General features: G+C 50.6%; 1 protein-coding gene across 8 annotated transcripts in view; it reads left to right on the forward strand.

Annotated features, from left to right (window-relative positions):
- The window catches only part of ERI3 (ERI1 exoribonuclease family member 3), a 123204-nt gene extending 109631 nt beyond the window's left edge, over positions 1-13573 (forward strand). For 6 of the 8 annotated variants that reach the window (XM_036255670.1, XM_036255672.1, XM_036255665.1 and 3 more), the window contains one exon: positions 13034-13573. In XM_036255670.1, the coding sequence (XP_036111563.1) occupies positions 13034-13116 (83 nt within the window). In that variant the 3' untranslated portion in view covers positions 13117-13573. The remainder of the gene's footprint in view (positions 1-13033) is intronic. The other 2 variants (XM_036255674.1, XM_036255673.1) reach the window with 1 other exon arrangement.
- The last annotated feature ends 230 nt before the right edge of the window (positions 13574-13803 follow it).

Consider the following 13803-nt stretch of genomic DNA (forward strand, 5'->3'; position numbering starts at 1 on the left):
TGACTCCGTGGTAATCCACTGGGATGGGTGCTGGTTGTTCAGGGAGAAGAGCGTCCCCAAACTGGGCCTTGTTGGTATAGGGGCAGTCCCCTGCTCCTCTCAAACCACTCTCATTTTACCCCAGCACAGTGCCCGCTCTCATTTCCTGGAACCTTCCATGCATGCCTTCTCTCACCTTAAGGCCTCCCACATTCATTTTTCCCTTGGAAGCCCCCATTCCCATCCCTTGGCCTAATAAATACCCTCTCATCCTTCAAGCACAGCGCAGGTTTTTGCCTCCCCAGCGAAGTCTTCCTTGCTCCCCCTGTGTACTCCATTGCACCCTGCACTCTCTATACACTCTGTCACAGTCATCATTAAGACATGAGTTGTTTAATGCCTCTCTCCCCCCAATGGACTGTAAGTTCCCTGAGGGCAGGAACTTAGATCTGTTTTGTTCAGCTTGTATCCTCAAAACATAATATAGCATCTGACTCTTGTAGGCAGATAGTAAACAAAATACTGTTTTGAATTGAGTTGAGTGGAGATGGCCCAGGCCCACCCCTGTGTGCCAGGGCAAGAGGAGGCGGATAGAGAAGTGCCTGGAGCAGAGGTGGTTCCCATTAGTCCTCATGATTAATTCACAGCCACACTGTGATGGAGTGGGCTTGTCCCCAGTCAGCGGCTCCGCTGGGGCCCACCTGTTAGCGACAAACAAACAAAGGGGATAAATAATGCATTGGGAGCTGAGCCAGGCAAGGCGGAGGTATTGAAATTAATAGGGATTAGCTGAGCAGCTTGAGGATGAAATATTTACCAGGTGAGACTGGGCTTAGGGAGGGCAGCCCCGCTCTGAATCCCCAGGCATAGCCAAGCCCGTCTCTAGGGCATCACTGGCTAGGGCTGGGGAGCCCCAGCACCATTACTACTGCCCCCAGTGCCTTGGTCTGCAGGACAGGCTGGCCAGACTGCTGAGAGCTTGGGTCCCAGCCAGCCTCCTGGCACAGCAGGTTCTAGAGAAACCAAGAAGGGGTGGAGATAGGGACGGACATGGAGCCCCACAGCACTTTGCAAGCTGGGGACAGGACCATGACTGATTTTCAGGGCCTGGGTATGTCTAGGCTTCGGGTGGCAAGTGTCAGGTTCACCTGTAGTCTTGTCACTCCCCCCGTCCCTCTCTCGTTTCCTCCACCCTTCCATCCTTCCACTTAATACGAGTAGACTGAGAGGCCTCTAGCACTAGTGCCCTTGAGGGGTTTGTCGTCTAGCAGGGGGTGAGCGAGGCAATCGAAATGGGGAAACACATAGAAGGGGTTTCTAACACAAATGTGGGGGCCCAGATAAGGCACCCCACAAAACAATAGCAAGCCCAGGTTCTGAGGGACACAGAGGGGCACCAGCAGAGAAGTGGAGGGAGAAGTTCCAGGCAGAAGGAAAAGCATGTGAAAAAGCTGAGGCCAGAGGGTCTGAACTGCCCCCCAACTTCATCCAACAGGAGAGTGGGACAGAGGGGGCACCTGGGAACACCCCTGGGACTTTGTGAAGGAATTTGGACACTGGCCTGAGAGCCCTGAGGCCCTGTTGGAGGAGGTGATGGTGGTTTGTTGTTTTAATTATTAAGTCAAACTTTTTACTTTGAACAAATGTTACATTAGCAGAAAAGTTTTTATATATCTGTTACTCAGCTATCCCTAGAGTTAACATCTTACAGAATCACAGTGCAATTATGAGTACCAGAAAATGAACATTAATGCTGTACTCTTAACCAAACTAAAGGCCTTATTAATTTCACCAGTACTTCCACTAATGTCCTTCTCAGATTATTGAAGGGTTTTACAACAGGTAGTGAAATGACCAGATTTGTGGTTTAGATGGACACCATGGAGGTGATTGTGGGGGCACTGCCGTCACCTCAATGAAAGATGGTGGTACCCTGGACTGGGATAGTAGTAATTGGAATAAAGCTCAGACATTATTGGAAAATATATGGTAATTAAAAACTCAGGGATAGCCCGACTGGTGTGGCTCAGTAGTTGAGCATTGACCCATGCACCAAGAGGTCACCAGTTCGATTCCTGATCTGGGCACACGCCCAGTTTGTGGGCCCGATCCCCAGTGAAGGGGGCATGCAGGAGGCGGCCAATCGATGTTCTCTCTCATCAGTGTTTCTCTCTCTCTCCCTCTCTCTAAAAATTAATAAAGAAAAAAAATTGTTTTATCCTCACCCGAGGATATTTTTGCATTTATCTTCAGATAGAGTGAGAGAAAGAGAGGGAGGAAGAGAGAGAGAGAAACATCGATGTGAGAGAGACACACTGACTGGTTGCCACCCACACGACCCCAACTGGGCCCGGGGACAGACCGCAACCGAGATACATGCCCTTAGCAGGAACCGAACCCGGGTCTCTCTGGTCCACGGGCCGACGTTCTAACCGCTGAGCCAAACCAGCCAGGGCAGAAAAAAATTGTTTTAAAAACCTCAGGGATCAATAAGATTGCCCAGGGAGGGAGTGGAGAGTGAGAAGGGAAGAGGGCCAATGACAACTCTGAGCGACACCCACATTTTAGGGGTGGTCAGAAGCAAAGGCATGTACAAAGGAACTGGAGGAGGGTTGGATGGAGAGACAAGATGGTGTCCCTGAAGCCAATAAAAGAAGGTTTCAAAGTGTGAGTCCATTGGGTCAGATCCATCTAAACCTGAGAAGCTTCCATTGGCTGTCACCCTGTGAGGTCATAGGGATCGTTAGAGAAAGCGGTTTGGTAAAGCAATGGTGAGAGAAACTGCAGGGTGGAAGATGAGTGGATGAGACCATAAGTGTTAACAACTCTGAAGTTTGACTATGAAAGGAAGGAGAGATTGAGTACTAGCCATATGGGCAAGGGGATTAAAGGGAACTTATTTTTAAAGATGGGAGAGATTTAATATATTTACATGCTAATGTGAAAGAACCAGTGCAGAAGAAACAATTGGGGTTACTCGTAATGTAAGGGCCCAGATGGAGTGAAGGGATGGGCTTTAGAAGTGGCATCAAGCCCTGGCCTGTTTGGCTCAGCGGTTGGAGCATTGGCCTGCAGACCGGAGAGTCCTGGGTTCGGTTCCCGCTAGGGGCATGTACCCAAAAAAAAGTGGCATCCAGACAGGTGCTCTCATAATAGGATTAGAGGAGAGAACTGGTACAGATGTAGCCGAGAGGCTTCTGTGTCTCCTATGAAGTAGCAGACGAGTGGGTGAGGGGTCAGGGCTGATGTTGGGGTAGGGCACTTGAGTTGTGGCAGGAAAATAAAATTTGAAACTGTCACTAGGGAGAAAGGGACAGAGAGCGTGCACATTGACCAGATTGCTGGGCAGTTTTATACACCCAGTTGAGGTTGATGACTATGATTTTATGAGTGGGGTGAATCTATATGGTGTGATTTTCTCTAATTACACTCAACCCAAATGCAGGCATAGAGAAGGCAGAGTTTGGGTTTTTCCAGGCAGGGGTGATAGAAGGAAAGGGGGGCAAGAGAGTTGGGTAAGCAATCAAAAGTGCACAGGGAAAAAGGTGAAGGCAGGAGGGGTGATGTCTGTGGAGAAGCAGAGTTATAAATGGTTTCAGGTGAGATGAAAGAAAAAGTGTATTATCATCAGAAACTGAGAATATTTGAACTTAATATTTCAAAGGAAGAGCAGTAGAGGATGTTAAAAAGGTTAAAGGTACGATTGTGGAAATGGTAGAAATAGGTATAAAAGACAAGGTCATTAGTGCTGAGGTCAAAGAACCAAGAGGCTGGCAGCAAGTTTCTCAAAGGGCAGGATGTAGAAGCGGCCACAGGCAGGGCTGGGGACGGAGATGGCCACGTCTGGACTGATAGCACTTGCTCACAAGAAACTCTCCAGGTAGGCTGCTGGCACGTGGGGCCGGGGCCCACACAGGCAAGCAGCCTAACCTCTCCATATCCAGTGTCCCACTTTGGAAAAACATCTGCTCTGACTAGTCAGCCCACTTAGGAGAAGGGGTGAGGCCCTATCACCTTCCTATTGGAGCCACAGACCCCCAGAAGACAGTCCCACAGGAGACTCCATAGGGACAGATTAAGATGGTAGCTTGGTTGGGGCAGAGGTGGCTGCCAGGTACAGCAGGTGTGCTCAGCTCGTCTCAGTAGCCACCTCTTCCCCTCCCTGTCCTTGGCCAGATCCCCTACATGCGGCCTCAGCGTATGTGGCTCTCCTCTAGCACTTCTAGCTATGGCATCCCAGAGCCAAGAGGAGGGTGAGGTTTCTTGGCCCCTCTACCTGGATGAGGCCTTGGCTAGAAACGGGTCGGGGGGAGGAGGGAGGCAGGCATCCGTTATAATGGCCAGAGCAGCCTCCCTGTTACTACGGCGTATTTCACTTTTAATTCTGACATATAATGTAATGATCTTTTTTAAGGCCCGATGATATTATCTGCCTGACTAGATTATTGAGTCTTCATCATCTCCAGATAAATTTATGGCCAGGACGAGGCTCAGGATTTATCATCAGTCAATAGAGCTCGATACTCTAACAAGGCGTGTAATAAGATATACATATTTAATGATCCAAGGGGAGGAGCACTAATGGGAGCCCAGAGTGAGTGGTCCACAGGGCTGGGGCCCTGCCCTAGGGCTGCCATAGCTGTAGCGGCATGGATGTGGTCTTTGCCCTGTCCTGTAGTCCCCAACTCTGGCCTTTCTCAAGGACTGCCTCAGTCTCCTCCTTGTCAAGACCCTGAAGGAGAGGCAGACAGGGACAGGGAGAGGCAGCACTAGGGACAGGATCAAAGCTGGGGCACACCTCTTCAGCCCAAAGGGTGCATGCAACCCACTGGGGAGCTGTCTCTGTTTCTGGGCCATGGAGGGGTTGGGGGTATCCTTAGACCTGTACACCCAGGCCCCTGAGCACGAGGGCAGGCCCACAAGGGGAGGGAGTGCCGGGGCTGCGTGCCCAGGCCGCTGATGGTGACGGATGGTTTTTCATTACAGCCTCTCAGGTCCTGCCCGCGCCCTGTGTGGAAATTCTATTTATTCCCTAATTTGTAAAAATTCCCTCTTTATCTGATCCCAATCAGGGCGGGGTAATTGGCTCTCTGGGGCAGCGGCTGGGGTCCTTGATGAAGAGCTATGTGGATGTACCCAGCCTGGCCCCCACCCGGCCCACCACCAGGGCCCACAATTAATAATGATTTGCAAATGGCAGACAAGCAATAACACAGAAAGATGTGGCGTCCGCGCTGCCTCTTCATTTCCTCCCCTCGCAGATACAAATGGCCACAGAACAAAAACCCAGCACTATAAATTCTGGAATTAGTTATTCACTGGGATAAATGGGGCCTGGAGCCACCAGGCTCTTCTCCGCCACCCTTCTTGCCCCTTCCCTGAGCCAGGTCTCTGTCCCAGGTGTGTTCTGAGCTTGGCCCCTGGCTTCTCAGCACCTTTAGCTCCTAACTCAGTTCCCCAGCTTTCTGCTAGCCCCTTCCTGTGTGGCCCAGAGAGGGAAGTGGTCACTTTCTCTGGGTCTGTAGGTTCCTCAGCCTTCACCTTCTCTCTCACTGACCAACCTGGCTTCTGTCCCCGCTCTGCATTGGGATTTGAATGGAGTTGATGTATCTTGCCAGGCCTGAGAGTCTGGATTTAGGTTGGTCTTGGGTATCTTCTTTGGCTTTTGGGACCAGTCTAGTTATTTGCCTGGTCAAGTTTGAGTTGAGCCCCTCATGGCCAAATGTGATGTAAGTAACACAAGGGGTGTGATGCTGTGCTTACTGGTCAGGCTGTTGTGGGAGATGTTGGCACAGGCATTTCCGGGCACTCTGCCCTCTCGGCCAGGCGCATCCTCTCCCCACCCCCCAAGTGGCTGTGAGCTGGCGGGTAATGGGCGTGTAATGGCCTCATTTCCATGCCCGGCCTCCAGGAGCAGCGGTAAGTGTTTGATTGCCTTAATTTCCAAACACATCATTATCCCAGCTTTACCAGCGCTTAATAAACACTTTATGAGGATTTTTTTAAAAACATCTTCGGTCCGCATACTTCTCTGAAGTGATAAACTCTAATTAAGTCTAATATTTAAAAATATGGTAATGGTGAGTTGTTTGAATAAGTGGACTGCATTTCTGTAATTTCATTATTACGTAAAACACGCTAATTATTTGGAGCGCGCTTATTATGGAGAGAGAAATCGCCTGCTAATCAAGATGAAATTGCCTTTTCTCCTTATTGTGGAGCCACCGTCATCCTTCACCATCAGCCCTGTGGCACCTCAGGCACCTCGGTGGGATGGAGGGCAGTGAGGGGGGCGCCGAATAAGGGGTCACTTTGGAGGGAGTTGAGGCTCTAAGGGCCCTGGCTGGGGGCAGGGAGCTGTGCCTGTGGAGAGATGGAGTCTACATCTGGAGGGGCGTGGTAGGTGGGCCTAGGTGGCACTGTCTGGGGGCCATGTCTGGGACAAGAAACAAGGCTTAGGAAATATCAGCGTTACTGATGGAATGACAATATTATTATTGGATATTATTAGAGTAATAATAACTAACCCAGACACTGTTTTAAGCACATCACAAAAACTTATGTCATCTTTTAACAACCCTTTGAGGGAAGTAATTACTGTAATTATTTTTATCCCCATTTTAGAGAAAAAGAAATCAAAACCAGAGAGGTTAAATAAAGTACAGTAACTTGCTCAAGTGCACATAGTTATTAAGTGGTAGCATTTGGATTTGAACCCAGAATGTAAGGATATATAGGGTCCCTCTGCTGGTCCAGTACTAAATTCACTGCCTCCCCTCTGAGATATTATTTGCTGTTGTATCCTGAACTGCACCCCCCTGTAGCTTAGGATACTAGCCCCCAGCATAGAGTTGCCAATTTAGCAAATAAAAATATAGGACACCAGTTAAGTCAGAATTTCAGATAAACAGCAGTACTTTTTTTTAGTGTATATATGTCTCAGGCAGGGCTGGAGACACATTTAATCGGGCAAGCCTATGTCGAGCAGGCTAGGATTGACCCACAGGCCCTTTGCTCTCAGGCATGCTGCTGCCCAGATGTCCAAACAGACAAACCGAAAGATGTGGTAATAAAATGAACTTCTAGCCCTGGCCGGTTTGGCTCAGCGGTTAGAGCGTCCGCCTGCGGTCCGGAGAGACCCGGGTTCAGTTCCCACTAAGGGCATGTACCTCGGTTGCAGTTTGTCCCCGGCCCTGGTTGGTCGTGTGGGTGGCAGCCACTCGATGTGTCCCTTTCACATCGATGTTTCCCTCTCTCTCTCTTCCTCTCTCTCCCTCCCACTCTGTCTGTACAAAAAATGGAAAAATGTCCTCAGGTGAGGATAAAAAAAAAATAATAATAAATAAAATGAACTTCTAGAGTGTCTGCATACTCGGGTTCCTTGCTCTCTCATTCTTATCATGGTTCCTGCTCCTCGCACTGTTCTCCCCACCCCTCCTTTGCTGGCCCCTGCTCCATGGGTTCTGGCCCCACTTCCAACCAGCTCCTGGAGATCACTAATAAGGTGTGTTACCAGGCTGAGGTTTTAGGCAGGAGGCCTCAAGTTGTGCCTGAATCATTTTTTTAGGCCACACTGCCTCATGTTTCCAAAGGTCATCAGCTTGTCTCCCTGCTGCCCCCGATGTCCCCCCTTTGCATCTTTGTTTCTGATTCATTCTCCTTCCTGGCTCCAGTAGTCCCATGTATGGGCCTGTGTATATGATAGAGGCATCATCTCAAAGGGGTGAGGAAAGGGCAGATGGTTCGGTCAGTGGTGGTAGAACAACTGGCTGCCCACTAATGAAAAAATAAAGTTAGATCTTCTATTTCTCACTGTATACAAAATACATTCTAGACAGTTTTAAAGGTTATATGTAAGAATTGAGAATATTAAAAGAAAATATATGATAGTTTTCTATAACACTGGGATAGGGAAGGCCTTTCTAAGCAAGATCTAAAGCCTAGAGACCATAAAGGAAATGTCTGATAAGTTTACTTTTTTTTTAATCCTCACCTGAGGATATTTATCTTCAGATAGAGTGGGAGGGAGAGAGAGAAACATCGACATGAGAGGGACACATCAACTGGTTGCCTCCCACACGACCCTGACCAGGGCCAGGGACGAACCGCAACCAAGGTACATGCCCTTGACTGGACTCAAACCCGAGAGTCATTGGTCTGTGGGCCGACGCTCTAACCACTGAGCCAAATGGGTCAGGGCTGTCTGATAAGTTTAGATGTCCCATAGGAACCTTAAGACAATACATCTGGAGCTAAGTTCCTCTCTGCCCCAAACCTGCACCTTCTCTTGGTTTGCCTTATCTCAGTGGCACTAAGTTCCTAGACTCCTCCCTTCTCCAGTCCTTCTGACTCCCTCATTAAGGCTTGCTCATTCTATTTCCTAAAAATCTTTTACCTCATTCACTTCTCCACATCTCCAGTAGACCTTCACCTCTGTCTCCACCGCCACTGGCCTAGTTCTGGGCCATCATTTCTGGCCTGGACCATAGTACAATCTGCTAATGGGTGTTAATCCCTCCCATCCTCAAATGATTACTCTGAAACACAGATTTGGTTCTGTCATGTTTCTCCTTAAACATGTTAGTGTCTCCCCATTCTAAGAATAATAAAACCTTAAGCTCCTTAGCTTAGTATTTGGGGCTATTCGGGGTTTCCTCTAGCCAATCACTCCTAACTTCATTAGCTTCATCTCTTGCCATTCCCCTGTCTCTTATTCTTCGTCACCCCACCACCACCACCTGCTAAACTTAATTATTTTGGACACTCCACATTTCCCTTTCAGAACATGCCTATGCTTTTCATTATGCAAGGACACCTCCCCTACTTCAGTCCCAACATTCTGGCTAGCCCACTCCCACCTGCCCCTCAGACCTGTGCTTAACTTCGTCCTCCCAGGAACCCTCTTCTGATCCTCAGACTGAACAAGGTACCTTTTCTGTGCCTCCTTTGCTCATAGCACTGTTCACACTGCACCACCTACAGGTCTGTCTCTGAGCTCTTTGAGGGCAGGGAGCTACAGAGTCTGCAGCCCTGTGGCCACCATGGCCCATGTGCACCCAACACACAGAAGGTGTCGGTGTGTTTGCTGAAGGAGCGCACAAATGAATGGCCCTCCAAGACATCCCTTGGCCCCCCCGCTCCTGTCCTCTCCTGTTCAGTTTCTGAACAAGTGTAGCTAACTGGAGCATGCCAGCCTAGGGTGGTTGCGCCTCGTGAGCTCTCACTGGGTGTCCTGAGTGATCTGAGCTACCCTTCCACCAGCAGCTCCTTTGCCAAGCAGATACAGGACTTCCCTTGGGCCCAGCCAACAAGCTTATCCTTGGTTAGGTGCTAGCTCCACTCACCTGTCTGAGGGATTTATGCCATAGCACCCCTCCATTATGGTCTTGGCAATATAAAAATATTTTCAACATTAATATTAATTCCCATAAAAAAGAGAAGAGGGCCATTTTTTCACAAGTTGATGACCCTGCAAGAACATAAAACCAGTTAGTCTTCTAGAATTTGGAGGTGAGGAAGACCTATTCTTGGGGGCCTTCAATATGAGCACAAGGCTGTGGCCCACCCCATAACAGCTTCAGGCTCACCTCATTAGCTCAGTGATAGGTGCCAGAAAGTGGGGCTGCTGATGCAGGTGGCCCCAGGGCTTCAGGCAGAGGACTCGGAAGCGCACGCTGCTGCTGTCCCTCTGACCGTATGGGCCGTTAAAAGACCCAGGTCTGTCTCTGCTTCTGCCCAGTTTCCTCATTTTCTAACTGTGCCATTAACTGTTTAAACTGATCAGTAAGTAGGTTGCACGGACTCTCAGGAAGTCTTCAAGGGCTGGAAAAAGCCTGTGCTGGAAGCCCGTAAGGGCTATGCCACTTACTTGCTGGGTGAGCTGAAGCAAGTGTCTCCCCCAGTCTGGGTCCCTCTTTCTTCACTGTAGTGGAGCAACTTAGACTCCACAATCCCCAGTAAACAGGACCAGTAGTCAGTCAGTGGAGTAAATGACAGTTGGTTTCATCGAGTGTGCCAGCCTGAGTTGTGGATGCCATAGATTGTAGTCTACACTTCCTCACCATTTGGACTGTCCAGAAAGCTAGCATCCTTGTCTTCCCTTCAAGAAGAGGGGGTGTTCCAAACAGAAAGTTTGTACAAAGACACGTGGGTGCATCACCTGTTCAATCCTCATAGCTGATGGCAGCTCCCATTGTCACTCCAGTGGGGGAGCCTGAAGTTCAGGGACACTAAGCACTCACCACAGGGCATGCAACCAGTGGGAAGTTCAGACTGCGCACAGGTCTAACTCCAGAACCTACTTTGTCATTTTCAGAAAACAGTGAGTGTTTCCTTGACATTGGAAGATTGGAAGATAGAACTTTAAAGAGGAAAGGATGTGATCAGATTTGTGTAAGAAAGATCACTTTGGCAACAAGACAGTGGGTTAGAGGGAAAAAGAGGACAAGTTATTGTTGAAAAAGCAAGAAGTGATGAACTGGCCAAGGGGGTGACTGCCAGAGTGACAGGAAGATGATTAGACAGCAAATATACAATCTGTAGTTCACGCTTGATTCAATTTGGGAGGCGAGGGAGAAGGCAAGGTGTCAGGCCTGACTCTTGGGTTTCTTGTTTGGGCATTTAGGGGTGCCTTTCTCTGGGATGAAGAACAAGAGGAGTAAAGAGGCTTGGGGAAGAAAATCAGTTTATTAATGAGTGTTTTGAGTTTACATGGATGTCTAAAAAGAGATGTCCCAGAGCATTTGGGTCTGTGGTCTGGAGCTCAGGAGAGAAGTCCAGGCTGGAGACAGTGGTCCTCAGGGGTAGCTGAAGTTCCTGATGTGAATGAAGCCATCTTGTATGTATGTAGAGTCAGGAGAGGTCAAGGACAGACGGGACCCATGGATCTTCTTCCAGCTCAGGGCCAGACATAGGTGGGAGGTCAGTGCTTGCCCTCTGGATGGCTGGTGGCCTGAGGTGGGGGTGGGGGAGGCAGATTGAGTGATTTGGCCAGCAGTGAGGGAGGAGCCAGATGAAGTCGATAGAAAACTAATTTTCTTTTCTGCTGGAAGAAATGAGGTGTGTGGCCGCTGGGTAATTGCAGATAACGAGGGGACTTATTCTTAATATGCAGAGCGGCTATGGTCCCCAGAGTGCAGGAGACAGGAAGGATTGGAGGTGCCCTGACAAGGCCAGACTTCTTTGGGAAGAAAGTCACCCTATCAGAGTCCCTCTGATGGTGCTATCACAACCCTGGGCCCTATCATGAACCCTCCCCCTCCCAGGGTCCTTTCTGCCCCAACCTCACCCTTGACCCTCCTGCACAGCCCTTCCTGCCCCATTCCCCTTCCCTTCATCTGCCTGCCTCCTCCTGTCATAGCCCCTCCCTCCACCCACCACCCCCACAGCACGGGCATGCACACTAAGGGAGACAAATGACAGGGCCTCAGATGAGCGGGGTGCGTGTCCGGCCCATAAACCACGGGGATGGGTCACGTCTAGAGTTGCCATGGCCGCCAGTACCCACCCATCTGTCTTCCCTCCGTTGTGCCTCAGACCAGCCCTTGTGGCTTCCTGAGTCTCTGGAGGAACAAGGTATCTAGGTCCTGGGTCACCTCTCCATGCTGATATCTACCATCAGTACACTCATGTTGAGCTCTGCAAGGTGGGGCCTTGTGTGACTTATCTGGTCTAAGCAGGGGATGCAGAGCTGGTGTCTGCCTGAGGCTACTGGCCCTGGGTTGACCAGACTTCTCCCACAACCCTCTTCTAGCTCTGGTGGGCCCCCTTTCCTAGTCTAAGGTCCTGGCAAGGGCAGGTTGGGGAACTCAGTGGAAGCAGTTGGTCCTTGGCAATTGTGGAGGCTTCCTGACCCCACTTTGACCTTACCACCCTCCATACCTGACTATGACATTACATTGATGTACAGTACTTCTGCCATCACAGCCATCAATCTCATGAGGGCTGGTGGTGGCTGAGGCCCTGGTTGTGGCCTTGAGCATCTATGGGAGATGGGGGAGGGGTGGGAAGAAAGGCTGGTGGCTGCTATGGGCAGTGGGAAAGAAAAACCCTGGCATTTGGGCCATTTCTGTCCGAGGCTTACTATAGTGGGACAACCTCTGGGCAGTTGTTACCTCCTGTTGCTGGTGGCAGAATACATCCTGGCCCATGTCCATGATACTGAGGCTCCAGAGTCCCTGTTCCTGTGGCCACCAGGGTTCTAGGACAGCTTTGAGCATGGAGAACAATACTGGTGAAGTCTGTCTGGCAGACACAGACAGATTTAACATGAGATACAGCCAGACAGGGCTAAAGCCCTACCAGCACCAGCTTTGAGTCTACTGGGGTGGGAGAAGCAGGGCTTGGGCTCAGGTGTGTCCAGTAGAAAGTGCTGGCCAGGGTGTTAGGAAACCACAAATCTGGACCCTCTCCACTGGCCTGGGACTGCGCAAGAGCAGGTGTCCAGGTAGGTTGCTGTTTGAGCACATAAGCCTGGGGCCCAGGGCAGGTGTTTCCCAGGGCCCTAGCCAGAAGTGCCAAGGCTTGTGCCTTGTCACCAGTGATTATGGCCTGGGCCACATCTCCCACATACTCAAGTGCTGGCAAAGTCACCCTGGCCGTGGGTGTGATGAATGGCCACACAGTAATGAAATGGAGACATCAAGGCGGGTGGCGGGAAGACGGAGTGTGGCGGACAGGCCATCCCCACGCGGCGGCAACAAGAAGGATCGCCCAGCAGCCGGGGGCCGTCAAGGGAGAAATTACACATTTACTCTGCCTTTTTCTTACTGCGACGGCGCCCATACATCACCGCTGGGGCCGGGGCGAGACACGCCGGCCAATTTCCAGCATGAATTATGGGACTGAGAAGCATTGAGACCAGGCTTCCTGCTGGGCCAGTATCACCCAGCCTGACCTAAAGCTGGAGATGCTGCCACAAGGGGATGAGACCCCCTAGTTTAGAGTCTGGCTCCTGAATCTGACCTTGCTTCCCATCCCCACCCATGTAAAAGCTCCTATGGGCATGGAGGTGAAGGGTCTGGGGCCCATCTAAGTGTCTTCTCTTTCTTTTTAGATGACTGCAAGAACATTGCCAACATCATGAAGACACTTGCATATCGAGGCTTCATCTTCAAGCAGACCTCGAAGCCGTTCTGATTGGCCGAGGACGGGATGGGGCAGTACAGGGTAGCTGCTTGGCCCAGCCCAGAACCCTCCTCTCCCTCACCAGAGGGAAAAGGGAGAGTGGCACAACTCTACGTTGAGTGTCCCCCAGCCTGCCCTGTGGGCTGTGCCCTAGGTAAGGGCTTGGCCACTTGGTCCCTCTGAAGCAGATACTTTGTGGCCCCCACCCCACCCCCGCCCCCAGCCCAGTATTAGCCCCTCTCATTATGGGCCTGGGCTAGGGGAACCCAGGCACTCACTGCCTCCTCCCTGGTACACAGGCTTCTGCTGGGGCCACCAAGCCCCCCTGTGCCCCTTCCCATCTGTAGTGCATGGTGTGTGGTGCCCCCAGGGCTCCAGGACAGATCAGGCCCCACCTTGTGTCTACCCCATCCCCGCTGTGAACGTGCCACTGAATAAAGTCGGGGAAATGAGGCCCTGGGTGTGTGTGTGGACCAAGTGTGCTGTGCCAGACATGTCAGGAAGGGGAGGAGTTACAGCGTGGTCCAGGCTGCTCTGTGCTCAAGGCCACTAGTGCAGCTAGTTGTCACTTAAGTACCTGAGACCCTCACTGAACATGCACAGGGCCACAGCGACAGCATGAGGCTGTTTGAAGCTGCTGGTGTCTGAGACCATGGCTACATGTGAACCATCTTGAGTGTAGAAGCACAGGTGTTCCTA

Source organism: Molossus molossus, unplaced genomic scaffold, assembly GCF_014108415.1.
Source record: "Molossus molossus isolate mMolMol1 unplaced genomic scaffold, mMolMol1.p scaffold_m16_p_12, whole genome shotgun sequence".
In the NCBI taxonomy this organism is placed as follows: domain Eukaryota; kingdom Metazoa; phylum Chordata; class Mammalia; order Chiroptera; family Molossidae; genus Molossus; species Molossus molossus.